The 21,490-nt window shown below is 36.3% G+C and overlaps 1 protein-coding gene across 1 annotated transcript in view; it reads right to left on the reverse strand.

The window, feature by feature from the left end:
- GPRC6A (G protein-coupled receptor class C group 6 member A) overlaps positions 1-19,043 on the reverse strand; it is a 30,736-nt gene extending 11,693 nt beyond the window's left edge. Inside the window, exons 1-3 of the mRNA XM_027848533.1 lie at positions 18,850-19,043; positions 14,956-15,259; positions 11,739-12,566 (exon numbers count right to left, since the gene is read on the reverse strand). Of these exons, the coding sequence (XP_027704334.1) occupies positions 11,739-12,566; positions 14,956-15,259; positions 18,850-19,043 (1,326 nt within the window). The remainder of the gene's footprint in view (positions 1-11,738; positions 12,567-14,955; positions 15,260-18,849) is intronic.
- Positions 19,044-21,490: the final 2,447 nt, after the last annotated feature.

Raw genomic sequence — 21,490 nt, forward strand, 5'->3', positions numbered from 1 at the left:
TTTTTCGTGGCTTTTTTTCTTTTTGGAGGCAGTTGGGGTTAAGTGACTTGTCCAGGGTCACACAGCTAGTAAGTGTCTGAGGACAGATTTGAATTCTGATCCTTGTGACTCCAGGACTGGTGCTTTATCCACTGCACCACCTAGCTGTCCCTCTTTTTCATTCTTAAACAATAAATAGATACAAGGTCCACTGACTTAGCTCTTTACTAATCATATCCTTTTCCACTTGTGTTTGAACTGTAATTGTTACTTGTTTTACCTGAACTTAATTAGGTTTCAAGGGCTAAAGATTTGATTATTGTGTGTTCTATAAATAATGATAACATTTGTGTAATATAAATAAACTAGAGCAATTATGTTCTTGTTTTATTCCACAGGAAAAAATATTGAGGTGAACAAAACATATTACTCATCAACTATCATACAGTATTATTTATGGTAACTCCTGATTATTAATGTTCCAGGTATTATAGGTAGTTATTTTCCCTTACATTTATGCTACCATATTTTAACACTTGGACTATGTATTTCAAAACCATAAGGCTTATACAGATATGAAGGTTTGGAATGTACATTTCTGGTACTATATGATTTACTGTAGTATGTTAACCTCTTGTCCCCACAAATTACTTTTCCCCAAGTGAGAAGAATTAGAAATAACTCCAATCCAGAGCAGCTAGGTGGCACAGCAGATAGAGCACCAGGCCTAGAGTCAGGAGAACCTGCATTCAAATCCGGCCTCGGACACAACACTCACTAGCTGTGTGACCCTGGGCAAGTCACTTAACCCCAATTGCCTCACCAAAAAAGAAATAACTCCAATAAATGGTTTAGTTTATGTTACTTCCCCCCCAACATTCATAATTGTTTCCTAAAAGAAACAGGTAATTTATTTCAGGGGCTGATTGAATCACCAGATTCAAATAGTGGTGTTAATGGATCAACATTAACATGGAGGGAGGTCTTTAGTAAAATGCCCTGATTATTTTGCCCTGAACTTGGGCAGTTCAACATGTGTATGAATGACTTGGATAAAGAAATGTGTTACACCCAAGTGGGGTGACCATCTACAGTGTAGCACCTCACAAGTTTTACTTAGATGTGGAGATAACAACTTATTCACTGAGTTGGCTTACTTACTCCAACTTGCTCTCACAATGGCAGGTCTGTGTTCCCAGAGAAGGACCATCACCTTGTGGTTAGGTTCAGATTTTCTTAGGGTCCAAATAACCCTATTAATGGGGAATGTACTTTCCTTACATACCATTTTAGCTCTTGAGCCCCCACTGATGCATTTCTACTTCCACATACTTACAATGATGACACTTATAGGTCTTAAACATAACAATTTACATATCAATAAGGCAAAAGAAATAATTATAACATCACAGGCACTCATATATTAAGCAATGGCATGAGTAATAAAATACATCACACTATATACATAAATCTAGACCATACTCTCCCATCAATGCACTGAGTATCTGTAGGAGAGAATAGGTACACTCAGGAACCCATTAGGGAAGCCTATAAAAGAGGAAAACCCGTGTGCTCACAGCTCAGAACTTCAGACTTTGATATCATCGGTCCATTTGGGAACAGCTGCTCACTTGGAACCACTTCTCTGGTAGCTGCTTTTCTGTGGGTCTTCACCTCTTTCTTCTATATTTGGACCTGATACAGAATTTGCAAACTCTTTCAACTTATAATCACCCTTAAGAATGTGTTGAGAAAGTGTTACCTCTTAATTTTGATAGCAGTAACCCTTAAGTCAAAGAACTGCTCATCAGGTTGGCTATTTGTGGGCTAAACATACCAGCCCAACCAGGATTCTGAATTGTCCAGTTTGAACAGAGTTCATAGCAAACAGCTTAAGGCATAAGGCATAAGGCAAACAAGCCTAACTAGTTCTTCATTCACCAAGATTCTGTATCGTGCACTTGTATTGTCAGCATCAGCAAAGTGAATGAAAAACATTTTTCATTTTTCTGCCTTTTGTTTTCAAACCAGATGGGGGCAGCAAATAGCAACATTTGTCTGAGATGCTTTACCTCCCTTAAACTTTAAGTGATAGTCAAATGCAGTATCTGGAACTGAAGCTCTTGTCCAATGAGGTTGTGTTTCTCTCCACCAATGAAGAATTATGTAGGTGAAGCCTTCTATCTGCTGACTTTCTGGTGCAGTTCCTTAATGAAAATCTTAGACAGAGCTGCTTTTGATTCCCTGGTTCTTCAATACTCAGTTTCATAATTCTTCCCTCTTCAGTCTCAGTCTCCTATCTCTGATTGTTATCAGTGGCTTAAATCAGAACTCCCTGGTCCTCAATGACTCATGAGTCATGAAATTCTCCTAAGAAATCAACAATCTGTTGAATATCACAATTCAGACATTATAGGATCTTATGATCTCTCTCTCTGTCTCTGTCTCTGTTTCTCTCTGTCTCTCTCTGTCTCTTTCCCTCCCTACTTGCCTGTCTGTCTTTTACCCTCTGATGTGATAAAAGCAGCTCTATATAAATGTTTTGAGAAATCATAATGCCCTCCATCTCATTTTGTGTACTTGAAACTGTGTTTCTTTGTACTTACATTATCCAGCTTAAAATAAATAAGTTCTTTCTCTTCCCTTTTAAACCATCAAACTGTTCACATACAAGGAAGGCATCATCTTTCAGCTTTTACAAAGTGATTGAACCATTATATTTATGCCATAGTTTATTTTCTGTTCCAAACTGCTCGAATTCCATCTGAAAACTATTTCTTCCTACATATGTTTTAGGAGCTTTTATTAAACCAAATTTTTTTTCCTATTCCTTTCAGACACCAAAATGTTCATCTATGTCAGAGACAGTAATATCTTATATCCTTTACCAGTTGGTATAACTCTTTTTCTTTTCACAAAGTACTTTTTCTTTTTGCCGCCCCAACCCTAAATAGTTGCATATAAAAAAAGGAAGTATCTTAAAGTGACAGTACCTTACAAGTGTCATGCTTAAAACTTTGTGGATGATACAGAGTTGGAAGGAGTAGCTACTACATTAGATGACTGAACTGGAATTCAAAAAAGATTAGAATAAGGCAAGAATGATTGGCTAAATCTAATAAGATGACATTTAATGAAGACAAATATAAAGTTATACATTTGGATTTTAAAAACTAACTGTATAAGTAAGTACTGGATTGAGAAGGCCTGGCTAGAATACAGTTTACAAAAAAAAATCAGTGATTTTAATGGGCTACAAATTCTTTACATTCTTGGAGATTTCATGGAAGCTCAAAGCTTTCATGGACCTAGTTGTCATCTCTATGAGCATTGCTCCCAGATCTCCATATTCAGTCATCATCTGATTACCTGAGCTCTAACTCCACATCTCCAGCTACTAGATATCCATCTCAAACCCAACATGTGCAAAGCAGAACTTATTTTTCTCTCCTTAAACCCACCTCTCTTCATGACCTGGTGGACCATGCTGTCCATGGAGTTTCCTTGGCAAAGATATTAGAATGGTTTGCCATTTCCTTCTCCAGTAGATGAAGGCAAACAGGTTAAATGACTTGCCCAGGGTCACATAGCTAGTGTCTGGGGCTGGATTTGAACTCAGATCTTCCTGCCTCCAGGTCCAGCACTCTATCCACTTAGCTGCTTCTCCTTTTCCCTTCCTCTATTTCTGTCAGTTGTACCGCCATGTTTCCAGTCCCCTGGTTGGTAACCTAAGAGCCATACTCAACTCTTTATTCTCACTAACTCCTCTTAGTTGTCAAATGTCATAGATTGTACTTTCTCAATATCTCTCACTTCCACTCCTCTCACTGAGGCCCTTCACTTCTTTCCTGGATTGTGGCAACAGACAGACCAACAACAATTGGTCTCTAATAGTATACCAATAATAATTGGTCTCTCTATTTACAATCTCATTTTTTATAAACTATGTTCTACACAGCTGTCCCATTAATATTCTTAAAGCATAAGTCTGATCATTTTACTCTTCTGCTCAAGAAACTTAAATGGTTCCTCATTGCTTATAGGATAAAATAGAAACTTCTTAGTCTGATATTTAAAGTCCTGTATAATTTGACTCCATCCTATCTTTTCAGATTGCTTAAGCATTTCTCCCCCATATGCTCTGTGCATCAGGTAACCTGGACAATTTGCTGTTCCCTGTACATGACATTTCAAATCTTTCATCCATACCTTTCCACAGGTTGTTCCTCATGCTTAAAATACTCTTCCTCCTCACCTCCATTTCTTAGAATCCCTAGCTCAATTCAAGGCTCAGTTCAAGTATCTCCTTTCCTGCTTCTTCCCGTTACCACACCACACTATCCCCTTCATGGTATATGTAACCTGTATTTACTTATCTGAGAGCATGTTACATTTTCCTGGTAGAATTTAGGCTCCTTGAGGCCAGGGACTGTCTCACTTTCATATTTGTATTCCCAGCACCTAGCACAGTGCCTGGAAGATAGCAAGTGCTTAATGGATACTTGTTGATTGGTTAATTATCTAGTCTGTACATTGTTCTGGTTCTCTGCCTCATCTTCCGCAAATTGTCAGAGGATATCAATGTTTATTAGCACTTTAAAGAGAGAAGAGAATCTCAAACCATACCGTTATTGTAATGTTATACATTTGTTTCCAGCAGCACTTTATTAGAAATTCTAGTGTTGCTTTGGGACCTTAGACTAAATGTTCTCATAAAATGACTGTCTTCATCAGGGGCAGAGAGAGCTCATTGTGGAAAAATGGAAAGAGCCAGAGACTGGATACTTGGAGACCTGGAATCTAGTCTCAGTGCTAATACTTGCTAATTGCTTTCAATTTGCTTAACTTCTGGGCTTCTGTTTGCTTATCAGTCAAATAGGGAATAAAATGACCTGACCCAACTATGTTCCAGAATCGTCATGAGGATATATAGAATTGCTGTGAGGATAAGATGAGATAATAGGTAATTGTGCTGTACAAATGGAAGCTACTACTATACTATACTATACTGTACTATACTATACTATACCATACCATATCATACCATACCATACCATACTATACTATAGTATTCTATACTATACTATACTATACTACACTACTATACTATACTATGCTATTAGGCTAGATGATCTCAGTCAGAGCCTCTATACTCACAGATGATTCTTCCAGGTGCCTTGTTTTCATTATGCACATTGGAGAATTCGGGAATCACACACTGTAGTATGAGCAATATATTTGACCCCTCTTACATACACATTAAACTAGCTTTTTCCTTAAAAGGTAAATTTCTTGAGACTTAGTTTGCTCAGGAGACTAATGACCCTTTTGACACCATTTTCTTATCCTCAGTACGAAGAGGCCATGAGGAACACCTGGAGGGGTCCTCAGATGCCTGACTGGTGGATGTGATGAGAGGTTTGCTTCAACTCAAGGGTTCCCAATACCTATCCTTGTTGAATATCCTTCTCTTGTTATGGTTAACTGAATCTCCTCTCATTAACTGTTTAATAGCCCACAAGTATCTATTTTTTCCTCAATATTGAACATAAACTACCAAGGGACTGACTGGCCTGAGTCAGCCCCAACACAGAACACACAGAATGAGAAAGAATATCTACAATTCTTTTGACTGTTGAAGAGGCTACTGTAAGCAGTCCCAGTGAGAAAGTCTATTAGAGTTGAGAGTCTCCAGCTAATAGCACCAGAGTTCTAGTATCATTACAGCTAGGTCTCAGTTAGTTCAAACAATGAATTTCTCAAAGTGGTTGAATTATTCAAATTCTCATCACCTATTTCCATTGGACTGGAATCAGTGATCATATTTTACATAATTGCAAATTTGAATGGTGCAAATTTGCACACATGCAACCACTTCAGGGGAAGTCGTTAATTGCATTAACCACACAGGACTTGCTGCATTCTAAAATTAGACCATGATAAAAGTGACCACCATTAAAATAATAATTTATACTTACAGTCATTTAGGAAATGGTATGGTTTTATGTCCCTGATTCTTCCTAGTCGCTCTCCTCCTGATATGCATAAGTGTGTCTATGTACTGTTTAGAACGCAGGATTTACAAATTTAATATACAAAGATGCTAGCTAATGTGCAAAGAATACAATGGGGACTACTTTTCCAGCTAAATGACAGATTATACCTCTTTATTTTCTCTATAGTCTCATCAAAGTAGCCTATTGCTGTTCCTCATGTATGGAACTCCATTTTTCATTTTCGTGCCTTTCACTGGCTGTCCCACAGGTCTGGAAAATTCTGTCTTTTAGAATCCTTAGTCTCCTTCATGACTCAGTTCAAATCCTACATTCTACATGAGATGTTTCCTTATTCTTTCACCTGTTACTGCTGTCCCCCTGGAAAAAAATCATGGTGTCAATTTAACATACAGTTTTACATATCTACATGTGTACATGTTCTCTTCTGATGCTGTAAGCTCCTTGTTATCAAGGATTGCTATATTTTTGTCTTTATAACCCCATCACTTAGCATGATGACTGGAGCATAGTAGGTGCTTATTAAATACTTATTGCTTACTGGAATGATTATATATTTCCCTGTTCTAAACAAAGTATTTCCATCAATGAAGCCTAAGGCTACATTAACTCTTTTGGTTTCCACTTCAAAATATTCATTCATGTTGAGATTTAGACCACTAAAATCACACTTTTTTCACATAAGCTGCTATTTGGCCTTATCTCCCTCATGAGTTCTTTCACTAAAGTGTAGGGTTTTCCATTTATCTTTAGGATTTCATTTTATTAGATTTGGTATATTGCTTGGTATATTGGTATGTTAGATTTGGTATATTGGTATACAGTCCCTCAAGATCTTTTTGGATCATGATTCTATCATCCAGAATATTAACTATTCTTCCATTGGCCATCTCCACATTTGACAAAGTTTTATTCAATTCATTTATAAGCTATTGAAAAGGATAGGGTCAAGGACTAGGTTCCACAGTGTGTCTCTAAGTGAGATCTCCTTCTGGAATGACATTAATCTATTAATCAACCTTCTTTGGGTCTATTTGTTCAACCATTTTCAAATTCACCCAGCTGTGTCATCATTTGGCTCATATCTCTCCATCTTGTCCATCAATATATTGTGAGCTCACATATTTGTTGTGGACTTCATTCTCAAATGTGTTGTTAAGTGCTCTTCCCATATATCTTATTTTTTTTCAGGTTACTTTGTTATGCTGCCAGGTGTCTTAGAGATTCATTTGAGTTAATGAATCATTAGCATCCTGATTCATTCAACAAATGCTTGTTAAAGATCTACCGTGCTAGCGTTAGAGACAATAAGAGGATAAATATGTCTTTACCTGCCCTCAAGGAATTTATAATTTAATAGGAGAGATATGGCTATAATATCACTTTGAATATGACAAGCATACATGAGTACAAACAAAATGCACATACTACTGGGAGGGTTAAGAGATCTATTTGTCACTGATACCTTAGTGTAAAAGGATAGATTATTTCATGGTCCTTTCCTCTTCAATTTTGTGTGTTGCTCTTTAACACATTAGTTTAAGACAATTATATTGAACTACGCAAATCCAGGACTAAATTTGACTGAAATCGGGAAATTGTGAATTGTAGTGACTAAATTAGATCATTAACAGTTGACACCATTCTCCTCAAAAGTTAAATACCTCCAAATATACTGCTTCGGAGCATCCATCTTTTTACATGCTCATATACATACCTACATACAATCATGGACACACATGTACATATGAACTTACATACATACCTTAATGATACCATCAGAGAGAAAAGCTGGATCTACCTGAAAGCAATGTATAGTAATAATAGCTAACATTTGTACTGTGCTTTACATATATGATCTTATTTGGTACTCATAACCACCCTGTGAAGTGGGTACTATTATTATCTCCATGTTACAGATAAGGAAACTGAGGCTGAAAGAAATTAAATGACTTGCCCAGGGCTGCACAGCTAGTGTCTGAGGTGACATTTGAACTCAGGTCTTTCTAACTCCAAGTTTGTCACACAGCTACATAGCTACATCTACATTGTTTGCTCTAGTCTGAACTCTACATACATTACAAGCACCAAGGAATAAATGAAGGAACAGGTAAAGGTAGAAGTCAAAACCTTTTGGGCCCTATAATTGTATTATAAGAAGTTGTTTCTCAAGTTATTTTTCCACTATAGGCCCAATTCTTCAAGAGTATTGGCAATATGATACTTCAAATAATTATCCTCTATATGTAATTTTATATACATGCAATCATGTGTCACAGCACATTAGCAGGTCCCGAATTTCTCCATGTGTGCCATTCAACTCCTCCTCACACCTTAAGACTTCCATAATTCCCAACCTTCACCCCAGTTGCAATTTGCTTCCTGTCCTACCTTGATTCACAGTTGCAAATTAGTATGTAAATTTGCCTCCTCTGCTGGGAATCCTGGGAAAATAAATGAAGAAGAGGAATCTCAAGGCTTCAGTAATGGGTCTAGAGACCAGACTTCTGGGAATCCTTCTTTGCTGCCAACTCAAATGTTTAGTGTCCCTGGATGCCTTGTAGCAAAGAATGTGGTGCCATTAGCAAAAACAAAACAAAAACAGGTTGAGAATTGCTAGTATGCAATCAAAACATGACCCTGGCTTCTAGCCTTAGTAATTCCTTGTGATTTTTAACTTCATTCTCCTAAAGGCCTTATATTTATAAGGTGAGAACAAGGGACTCAAACAAGTTAATTCAAGCAATTATTATTATTTTAGAAATTCCTTTGACTCTTCCATGTCCTAATTTATGTAAGCTGCTGCTCTAAGAATGCTCTGTCTGGGATTTTGAAAAATGAGTTTTAAAGCTAAAATAAAAGTGGACAGGGGCAGGTAGGTGATGCAGTGGATAGAGAACTGGCCCTGGATTCAGGAGGACCTGAGTTCAAACCCAGTGTCAAACACTTGACACTTACCAGCTGTGTGACCCTAAGCAAGTCACTTAACCCCATTGCCTAGCTGAAAAAAAAAAGGATAAAAAAATAAAATAAAAATGGATAGAAATAAAATGGTTGGTTGAACTCTCCAGATTGAGGTCAAAGGAGCTTAAAAATATCATATTTTAATTTTTAAAGTTTTATTATTGCTTAGTACTTTTTTTCTCCCTAAAAGGGAATACTTGAGTTGAGTTTTGAAGAAAGTCAGAGATTATTCTAGGATAGGGAGGCTAGGAGGAGCAGCATTTCAGGCATAGGAGACACCCAGTGTCCATAGAAGACAGTGTATTCTCCATACATAGCTGGTGTAAGGAACAGCAAATAGGCCAGAATTGTTGCATGGTGGGGAGTAATGTGCAAGGGTAGAAAGATAAGAAGGAGATGTCTGTGAAGAATTTTAAATGTCAAACTGAGGAGTTTCTATTAGATTCCAGAGCTAATAGGTAGTTGTTGGCATTTCGAGTGTTTGGGGGCAGGGGGAGAGAAGCAGAAAAGAGAGGAAGATGATTAGACCTGAGCTTTTGTTATGAGAATAACATGCAATAGTGCATGTAAAGTGCTTTGCAAACCTTAAAACACTACATAAATGGGAGTTATTTTTATTCCAAATGTTGGCTACTCTGCATAGCACCTGGTATGTAATACTTAATAGATGCTTGTTGACTTGATTTAACAAACTGGAAAGTTTTTAAGTATGGGCTGATGATGGACTAAGTGTGGAGGGGCTTATCATCAGAAAGTTGGACAAGAGACAATGAATTATTTTGGCCACAGTAACTCATGGAAACTGTCTACCACAGCATAGAGGGCATGTGATCTGTGCTGGTGGAAAAAAGAGTATCTTCACTGATGTATTTTGGATCTTTTGAAGTATTCAAGTATGCAATCAAGTTCTATCCCAAGACATCCAAATGAATCTAAACACATATTTCTGGAAATACTAGGTAAAATAGCTGTCATTTGTCAAAGACATAAGTTACATTCTCATTCACTTGCACGTATTTGAAAAAAATCAGTAAGAGTTTCAGGATCCAAATTAAATTTTAATTTGAATTCCTCCCAGCTTGATATGCTTTCAGAAAGGGAAGTAAAGCAAAATGTATTGCATATATATCCTGTGGCTTATTTACTCTTTTCAGATAGTGTAGGAGATAGAGCATTGAACTTGAGAAGACCTATGTTCCAATCCTGCCTTGACACTTACTAACAGCTGTGTGACCGTAGGCAAGTTATTCAATCTCTCTGAATCTCATGCAATTACAACTGTGATTTGTTGTAGGAGTTACTAGTAGGCCCTCACAATCTTGTGAGGGAGGCTCATGACTCAGAAATTGAGTAAAAGAGGAGATAAATAGTTTTCTTGATGAAATTCAGCCAGCAGACGAGGGATAAAGCTCAACTGGAAAGTTCAGAGTTAAGTTTTTGCAATAAGTAGACAGCTTGACAATGTGACTGAGATCACGGGTCATCCATTGGTCCTGGAAGCATTCTTTTTAGTGGGAAGAGTACTAGAAGGTCTTGGAATCAAATGGCTTGGGATCTAGTTTTGAATGAGTAACTTTCTGGCTCCATCACTTAGTTTCTCATTTGATATCATCACCACCTGATTTGAAGAAAAACTACCATAAACATTGAAACCATTTTGGAAATGACTCAACTGTATTTCTCTTTAAAAAAAAAATGAGATTTCTCTTAAAGAAGCAGTGGGACAAAAATATTTATAGCAGCTCTTTTTGTGGTGGCAAAGAATTGGAAATTGAGAGGATGCCGATCAATTGGGGAATGGCTGAACAAGTTGTGGTATATGAATGTAATGGAATACTATTGTGCTATAAGAAATGATGAACAGACAGACTTCAGAAAAACCTGGAAAGATTTGTATGATCTGATGCTGAGTGAAGTGAGCAGAAGCAGGAGAACATTGTACATGGTAACAGCCACGTTGTGCGATGACTAATATTGATAGATTTAACCCTTCTTGGCAATACAAGGACTAAGACATCTCCAAAGGTCTCATGATGGAAAATGCTATCCACATCCAAAGAAAGAACTATGGAGTTTGAATGCAGATCAAAGGATACTATTTGCTATTTTTTTCTTCTGTTTTGTTTTGTTTCTTCTTTCTGGTGGTTCCTCCTATTGGTTCTAATTCTTACTTACAACATCACTAATGTGAAAATATGTTTAATAGGAATGTATATGAATAGCCTATATCAGATTACACACCAACTTGGGGAAGGAGGTGGAGAGGGAGGGGGAGAAAATTTAAAACTCAAAAGCTTATGGAAATGATTGTAGATAAATCAAAATAAATTAATTAAAAAATAAACATTATTGGAAACAAAGACTGTCTCTTCACTAGTAGAAAAAAAAAAAGAAGCAGTAGGACAGTAGATAGACAGCTGGTCTCAAAGCCAAGAAGACCTAGGATTAAGTTCTGTCACTGACACACATTGTCAGAGTGACTCTGGGCAAGCTGATCTCAATGTTCTAGGCAGCTCTTAAGTTTGCAGAAAAGACACCTCCTTCTTTTGGTAGAGGGAGTTTCCTCACCTCGGATTTCCCAATACCTATAGAATTGTCCCTGTTCCTATTCATGTATCTCTCTCAAAGCAGAACTATGAGATGATTTTAGGTTATTCAACTCTGCAAATATACTTCTTTCTCTGAAGGGGAAAGTACCAGACAAACCCAGGCTTTAATGAAATAAGGGAGAAAAACAGAAGCAGGAATAATTACGAAGTAATTGAATTGGACATACAGTACCTGCCAGGGTTGAAATGCAGCTGGATTCTGGCAATTTCGGTCTCTGCATTGATCCCGAATAGCATAGGCAAGAGCAGATATGGCAAGTTGAACACTGTGGACATGACCTGGCTCAGCATTGTCCAACAGGAAGTTATTTCTCAGGGAGAAATTGCTTTCCACCATTCTGAAGTCCCAGTTCCCCTGAGAATAGTTGGCAATACAATAATTCAAGTCATTGTCATTAACATGTGAACAGGATGACAACAGCATAATATATTCACTTAGGAGCTTGTTTTTTTTGTTAGGCAAGTGGTGTAGATTTTGGAGGAAGTCATGGAAAGAGGACATATTTCCACCTTTAAATGCAAACCCCACCACCTTGCCAATGCGTTTGACATTTGGAATGGTACTAATCTTGACAGCTGCTGACCAGGCATCACTGGCAATCCAGACCTTATTTATATTCCTCTCAATGGCCTTATTAAAGAGGTTGAACACATGGAACTGCCTCAGAAATACCACAATGACATTGACATGCCTTTCCTCCATGATTTTTTCAAGTGTCTGGTTGATTCTGACCTCAATGGTACTATCAGAGAGGAAAGCTGGGAGGATCTCTTTGAATGCAATGCACAGGTTGTTTGCTGAGGCCTGCATTCCAAATGTGCCAAGGGCCAAGCGTCCATAGTCATCATCAGTGGTGATAATGCCAATCCAGTTCCACCCAGACTTCTGGATCAAGTGTGCCATGGCCTTGGTTTGGTAGAAGTCACTGGGCACAGTTCGAAAGGAAGAAGGAAAGCGTATCTTATCACTTAGGATTTCTGCTGTGGAGGCATAGCTCACCTAAAAGTAGATCAAACAATTCAGTTATAGAGAAGGATGGTGAGTCCCAAGTGGCTGTTAAATGGTCTGAAGTCATGTTAATTCTTCCTCACCTTAATTTTCTCATCTACTCCATCAAGGTCCTTTTTTCCCTGACTAAATAAATCCAACCCTCACTGACCTCTCCCTCTGAATTCCTACTACAGCCATAGTCTACCAACCACACCATTCAGTACCTGATTGCCTAATATAATTTCTTTTTTTAAAAAAAATCTTTTCTGTGTGACAAAATTTTATGTGCTAAAGCATTGTCTCCAATTAGGTTGTGAGTTCCTTGAAGGAAGTGACTTTTTCAAAATATCCCTGATAGTACCTACCAGTGTGTTGAGCAAATGGTATGTATACAATAAATCCTTGCTTATTTTCTGATTCCTTTCACCTATACTGTCAAATACCTTTGCTTATATACACATAATACATGTAAATACTATTCTTTAAATTCTGATTATTTCATTTTATGAAGATATTTTTGCTTTAGTTAGCCCAGTGTGTGTATGTGTGTGTGTGTGTGTGTGCGTGTGTGTGTTTAGGGAACTTTATTTGATGAAATGTAGCAAAAGTCAATATGTGTTTGTTAGCACCTGATATTTTTTAACAGAGGTGATTCTTGAGTAGAAATACAGAGAAAACTTTCATATAGCCTTCCACGCACACGCTTGAGCAGAAAAAAGTTACATTTTAATGTAACTTTTTCTTTATGTTAGTCTTTTAATGTAAACTTTATTTTAGTTTAGTATTTCAATTGCTATCAGCTTATAATCATGGGATTATAGATTTAGAGCTAGAAAGGACCTTATAGTCCCCTCATTTTACAAATAAGGAAACTGAGACCAGAGAGGTTAGGTGATTTGCCTGAGATCTTACAGGTAGTGTGTGACTGAGTTGGGATTAGAACCCAGGACCTTCACTCCCAATCTTCTTTTGCTTCCACTGCACTACACTGCCTCCCATCATCACTGATAACGTCAACTGTCACATCATATTATCACTCTCTCTTCCATTCAGTTCAGGCCTCAGCCCACTGTCTGTCTACAATATCTGTCCAAGCTATATGTATTGATGGACCAACCAGCTTAATAGATTGTACATCTAACTGGACCTCGTAATTTGGATAATAGTTATTCTTTATTTACTTTTTTTCCTGTGAGGATTGTTAGACTGAACTCTTGAGCGTTTGTGTCTTTCATTTAGTACACTCTGTAATATTTTGGCACTTCAAGCAATTAACACAAAGCAAACAGCATATAAATGAATTTATGATCTATAGGCAGTACATCATACATTTGGACTTCATGTTAGACATCCTTCATGACAATGATGAATACCTTTGATGAGCATATCTCTTTCTATTTTATATATCACTTGATATTATTAACCAGAGAACCACTGAACAAAAAAAAAATCCTTGTTACATCTATCAAAGAATTTTGTATGATCTTAAAACAAGAGTGGGAGAAATCTTGTGGGAGGTGAAGCTTTGCAGCTATAGCAAATATTTGATCTTTATCAAAAGAAGAGACATAAAAACAAGGGCAAAACAAGGTTAGAATAAAAGCTTATTCGCTAAAAACTTTACTGAGGAGGAGGGTGGAAAACTATGAGCAGTATCCCCTTATAAGCTCAGAGGGAAAAACAGTGAAAGAGAAAACAAGTTTACAGAAAACTTGGCATGACACCTGATTATGACAGGTAACTATTTATGACCTTTTATGGCCAGAACTCTTTAAAGATGAACTCCAAGAACAGATGAACAATGGAACAGATCTTTTAGCATTTTCTATGTGTAAAGTATTTTAAATTCATGATTTCTAGAGTGCTTTCTAGATTTAAATTTCAAAATCTTATGATCTTCATGCTTCACGCTACTTGGCCCTCTTGGGAGTAAGAGAAAACCTTTGCTGTGTCTAGTTTTCATAGAGTAGAAGAGAATTTTAGCATTAGAACAGACCACCTAATGTATCCTCATCATTTTGTAGATGAGGAATTTGAGACCCAAAAGCCATGAAATCACTCAATTAAGGCCACATACATACCTAGTAAGAGGCCAAGCCAGACTTGAAAACAAGATCTTCCAAATTTATGCTACTTTGTGTGAAGGCAACACAAGTACCTTTCTAAACTAATGAGGAATCAGCATTTCCATTAACCAAAAAATGACATACTGGCTAACTCATTTCCCCAGGTTCTTTACAGGTCCTCTTGCCCAGGGAAGACCTCTATCATGCATGTTCAAAAGTAAACTATAAATGAATGAAAAAGCACTCATTAAGTGCTTATTGCATGCAAAGCATTATGCTAACCACTGTAGATACAAATAGAAAAGCAAGGCAGATTTCAAGAGAAGACATACCTGTGGAATGAGCCGTAAATTCAACATCCTGGAAACAGCCATGGTTATTTCTGAGTAGCTGGCTCCTACAACAGCTTTAATTCTTGGTGTGTAGTTGGAGTAGTTGCACTGAAACTCCACAACGTCTTGGGAGCAGTTGAAGTTAGAGAGGAACCTCAGCGTGGCGGCTATTGCTATTGTGACTTCAGTGCAAGTGTCATAGATCTCATACCCCAGTTTAACTCCAGGTAACAGTGAGGAATTATTGATTACCTCAATGCTGTGTATCATGGCAAGAGTTTGAAGAAACATTGAGATTTCAAAGCTGTCAGGAAATAAGTATTTTTTTTTTAAATAGGACATTATATGTTGATAAGCTCTAGTGATGCCTTGTTTCTCTGAGATCTTTGGGTAATGAAATGCTCTACATAAGTAAATTATTCAGATAACTGAAGCTTATTTTTTTCAAACTTTGTCCATTTGAGGTTTTTTTCTTTTTGGTGAAAATATTTCTCTGTTGCACACTTTGACTTTTGAAGCAGAAAATTATAAACATAACTTTGGCTTGATGACTTTAGGTTATCGTTATGATTATCTGCTCTTTTAATGTTTCTGTCTCCTCTTCATAGACACACCACTATGTTTTAAGGGAATCTGACAGTGGGCTGTGAGATTAAAAACTATTAACTGTCCTTTCTCACAGCTGTCACTGATCCTGCCTCTCAATCCCTACTCCCCTTCCAGTTTGCTGCTTCTAACCTCCCTTCAGCAGGCAAAATTTTTAATCAAGCTCATTTGGAATTATATATTAAATAATAATCAATAAGATTGAATGAGAGCCTATATCCTGTCTTGTTGAATAAAGTGTCTAGTTTCACTTGATGCTTGTGATAGCTATATCCAGGACTCAGAAGCCAACTTCTATTTGTTTTACTATTTCTGACTAGAATGAGGGAAGTGTTGAGGTTGTTGTCTATCTGTAAGGGTGAGTGGGATCTTACTTTATCATATTGTTATTCTGCAGCTTGTTTTTTCATTCACTAGCATTGCTTATGTTAAGAAAATGTAGTCAATCAACATTTTTGGTATATCTAGACTTGAGGCATGATGATAAACCACTATTAAATGTTCACTTCAAAATGTTGCAATGGGGAGGAAAAGGTTTATTGTATTTGGTCTATCAATTAAGTCCCATAACAGCTTTCAGTATTTTTCTCAAGAGATAGTTCTTCATTCTTGGAGTTTCTAAGAGAGTTCTAAAGTTATATGGAGAGTTTATAATTCAGAAAATTTTATTATATGGATATACATATGTTTATGCATATAAATACTATATAAAATATATAAAATCAATATACACAATGATGTTACAGAATGGAACATTTTATTGTCATCTTGATTTAAAATTTCAAGTCAGACATTTTGGCAAAATGCCAACTCTATTCTCCCTCATTGACTTAGTTAAATATGTCTCCAAACTTTGGCTATTCTTTGGGTACCAAGGAGACACTTTGGGGAGCAGAATTAATTCTCTATTACGTATAGCTGGAGTGAGTGAAGGCAATTTACAGAGTATCTAATTTCTATCATGAGATACATCTATGTTCTAAGGGAATCTGACTTAGTGGGCTATCAGATAAAAAACTAGAGGGATTTATAAGGAATAAAACTGCCTGATACTAAAAAAAATCTCTAAAGTTTACTTCTTATTTAGTAATTTTTTTGATGAGGAGAGAAAAAGATGGGAGAGAGAATCATAGACTCATAGAATCTTAGGGTTTATCTAATTCAACCTTCATTTAGGAAACTACTCTACACTATTTCCAGCAGTTAAAAATGTCATGATGTGGTAGACATGTCATCTAGCTAAAGTTTGAATATCTCTAAGTGACAACGCAATTATTATAATTTTCCATTCAACTTAAAAATAACTCTAATAATTGAAGAAGTTCTTTCATATATTGAGTTAAAATAAACCACTTCCCTGAAACTTTTGCCCATCAGTCCTTGTTCTACCCTCCCTTCACCCAAAGAACCTCACAAAAGCCCTTTTTTCTATAGAACAGCATTTCAAGTATTTGAAAATAGTTATTCATGTTGGAGGTAATGGTTGGCCTGAGTGATTCTTCATGTCCCTTCCTATTATAAGAGTCTATACTTCCCCTAAGTCTTCTCTTTTCCTGGCTAAACATCATAAGCTTGTCAATGTTCTTTAAATGTGGAAGCCAGAGATGAATACAATAGACTTCATGTGGTCATACTAGTTTGGAATACAGTAGAACTATCACCTTTAGACACTGTGCTATTATTAGATTTTTTGGTTATCCACATTATAATCCTAAAACACATTAAATTTTCAAGCATCTAAAACTAATAGTCCTTTTCTAACATAAACTATTATGTCAGATTTTCCATCTCATATATGTGTTTAGTTGATTTTTTTTGGACTTAAGTGTAAGATTTTATCTTTGTTCACATTACATGTCATTTTATTAGAATCAATATTCAAGATCTTGCCAGTTCTGCCATCCAGTTTTGACCGTACTTTCTATGTCTTTATCCAGTCCACTGATTAAAAAAAAAAAATTGAGCAGAGTAGGACCAAGGACAGAGCTCTGCTGCTAGAGATCTGTCTCCAGATCAGTGCATTCACTCAACTTTTATTTAGTACTTAACATATATGCAATGTGCTATGCCAGGCTCTGGGGATACAAAAACAAAACAGCCTCCATCCTCAAGGAGCTTATATTCAATTCCTTGATGGTGGGGTGGGATTAGAATACTGGTACATAGATATAGATAGATACTACAAAATGTATGCAAAGTAAAAGTAATGTAATTTGGAGGCTAACTAAAAAGAAAGACTATGGCACCTGAGATGACCCTTGAAGGAAGCTGAGCTTTTGTCATCCTTATCCCCTTTCCCTTTTCTTTCTGTAAATACATTCACCCTAGAGGTTCTCATTCAGTCTCATAGCTTTAACCACCACAATTATGTAGAAGATTCTGGCCCTCAACATTTCTTCTGGGACCAGGCCCACCTCTACTTCATCATGCCCCAAACTCAGCTTCCTTTTTAACATATAGTTTCTCCTCCTGACTTCACTCCTTTAGTTAGTGGTATCATCATTCACTCAGGCTCTCATGTTTGAAGCCTTGGTGTTATGTTTAACTTTTTAATATCCCTCACCTCTCATGTTCAAGTAGTCATCAACTCCTATATCCTGTAGCACCTCTTGCACTAATTCCTTTCTTTCTATTCTCTATGCTTTCCTCCCAGTGAGATCCTACTTATCATCTGCCTATATTGATGCTGTAACTTCCTTTCAGGTCTTCCCTTTCTCATTACTTACTGTCTCCATTCATACATACATATTACTGCCAGACTAATTATCATTCTTTGTAGACTTAGGCATATCCGAAGTCTAGGACATACTCCCAATGACTCACTATTGCCTACTGAGTAAAGTTCAAAACCCTCTTTTGAGAATGATTTAAAAATATGCACTGCTTAATCACCTGTGCTAACACAATAACAGGTTAGGAATCACTGATACACCCAAATTTGCTTTATGTGCTTGTAGTGAGGGATAGGCTATTATATCTTCTCATTCATCTTCTTAGCCTTTCAAAACATTTGCTCAATAAAATCTCCAAAATAAATCAATTGAAGTTATATGTTATTCCTAGCTTTGGAGGATACATTGAACTTCTGTAGCAATGAATGTTTCTCACTGATTCACTGGATATATACAGCTAACAAAGCATATGTAACATGAAAATCAAGTTCTTCATGGATTTCAATTTTATGAGAGCTATTTAGATGGTAATAGGAGTAAAAGGGAACAATTAACATGACTGGCTCCCATGGCATAATCTTGACATTTAATATGTGTTCTTTGTGGCATTACTTACCCCTCACAAGTCTGGATTTTTGGTCTTCTGGGATATTCTTCTGAATGGATCATTTTGTTATGAACTGCAAACAAACCTCCAATCATAATATGTCCTGGAGAGCTGGCAGCCACAAAGCCATCAGGAATCTGGCAGGGCTGGGAGAGATTGAAAATGGTCACAAAGCAGTGAAACAGTATTCTCAATAATGCCATGTTTCCATTCCATTTGTTCATTTTATGTGAATGCCTGGGAGTCAGTTAAGCTCACTGGAGGGCCAACAACCTGGGTTTTATTTCATCTGTAAACACCAGGGAAGGTATGGGGAACAACCAAAAGGTGAACATACTAAATAACCATGTGCCTGCTGATAGTAGAAACTGAACTTGTTTTTTCACAGATTGTCTCAAACACCAACATGAAAAGAAAAACACAGAATAATTTACAGATGGTTTTTGTGTATATCTTATTTTGACATAAGTATTTTTACTACATTAAGGAAAAAGGCAAAGAAAAAAATGTGAGTTCTTTCGCAAGCTGCATAAGGTAACTTCTCTCAGTGTTGTGTCTCTTTCTGACTGAATAAAATAAAATGAAATAATTTAAATACTACATATTACTACTATTTAAGTACTACTATGAATAAGGCACTGTGCTTGTCAATTTTTCACTCTTTTTTTCCCCTTCCCTCCCTCCCCCCCCCTTTTTTTTAATATTTCAGAGGCTATCAGGATTAAGTGACTTGCCCAGGGTCACGCAGCTAGTAAATGTCTGAGGCCAGATTTGAACTCAGGTCCTCCTGACTTCAGGACTGGTGCTCTATCCACTGTACCACCTAGCTGCCCTCAGTTTTTCACTCCTATAGTATATCATATGTGATCTCTTTCCTTTGGAAAAGCACAGAAATATAGAAATACAATTACAAAACACTAAAACACTTCTTAGAAAAATAAATAATGAAAATGAATTGAAGGGATATCTATAGATGCATAACATAATAAAAATGAAAGCACTATAGAAATTAATTTACAGATTTATTAATCAAATCATCAAGGAGGTAGTTATATTGCTATTATAAATTTAGAAAAATACTATTTATATTTAATATTAAACTTATTTGGAGGAACAAAGGGTAAAAATCTCACAAGACGTAATGGTCAGAGTAAAATAATAATGACTTGGAAATAGCACTGTCAGATCTCAAATTACTTTTATAAGGAAAAGCTGAAATTATTTGGTACTGGTTAAAAAATAGAAAAGTAGACCAATGGGACAGATTAAGTAAGGAAGAATCAGAAACAATTAATCAAACAAAAAACTCTCCATGTTCAATAAGACCAAAGAAATAAGTTATTTGGATAAATTCCTTATTTTACAAGAACTTTTAGGAAAACTGAATAACAGTTTGGCAAAAATTAGGTATAGTCCAACATCTTTTACCATATCTTCAAGGTAAAAATGAAAATATGACTTGAATATTAAAAATTATGCTATGAAAATAGAAAAAAATCATGTATCCTCCATAGCTATGACTGGTGAAAAATCTTGACCAGGCGAGATCACAAAAGGGATCAAAAAAGTTTAAGTAAATAATTTTTTATGTGTAATTGGAATACTTTTGCATTAACAAAATCATTGCAGCTAAGATAGGAAAGCATTGACTGGTAAGAAAAAGAATCTTTCCATCAAGTATCTCTGATAAGAGTTCAACATCCAAGATATACTTACTAGCTGTGTGACCCTGGGCAAGTCCCTTAACCCCGATTGCCTCACCCCCTTCCAAAAAAAAAGTGTAATACGTTCCATTAACTAAATGTAAACAGTAAGAAAACTTGAAAAATGTATTAAAACTTGTACTGTTAAGATATAGAAGAAGTTAACATAAATAAGTAAGACCAAGAGCCATTCCCTAATAGACAAATGGTCAACAGACATGATCAAATGATTCTCAAAATTCTCAAAAGAATTGCAAACTCTTGACAACCATATGGAAGTTTCTCCAAGTCACCAAAAATAAGACAAAAACAAATTTTAAAAAATCTCTGATGTCTTGTCTTAATTCAGAAAATTGACAAAAATACCAAAAGATGGAAAAAGTGAATATCAGATTGTGGGGAAAGAGGCACATTAATACACTGTTGGTGGAACTGTGAACTGATCCAACCATGAAGTAAAGCGATTTGAAATTATGCTAAAAAGTGTCCATAGTTTTAGACTTGAAGGAAACCAGAAGGCAGGTATGAGAAGGAAGAGTATTCTAGTCATGAAGGACAGAGAAATATGCCTGGAGCCAAGAGATGGAGTGTTTTGTTTGTGGAATAATCAGGAGATATGTCACTGCTAGGAAACCTCTCAAGAAGGTCGACAAAAAAAAATCCCATATTCACCAAAATATTTAGTCAGTTAATCATTAAGCATTTATTAAGCATGTACTATGTACCAGGCATTGTGTTAAGTGTTGGAGATACAAAAGCAACAACAACAACAACAACAACAACAAACCCAGCAAAGACAGTTCCTGCCTTTAAGGTACTCACAATCTAATGGGAGAGACAACAAAAAAATACATATACATACATATGTATATATGCATATGTATGTACATATACATATATATATATATATAAAACATATTTAAATATGTGATGAATAGGAAATAATT

This window comes from Vombatus ursinus, unplaced genomic scaffold (genome assembly GCF_900497805.2).
Source record: "Vombatus ursinus unplaced genomic scaffold, bare-nosed wombat genome assembly UNPS02006779.1, whole genome shotgun sequence".
NCBI lineage: Eukaryota > Metazoa > Chordata > Mammalia > Diprotodontia > Vombatidae > Vombatus > Vombatus ursinus.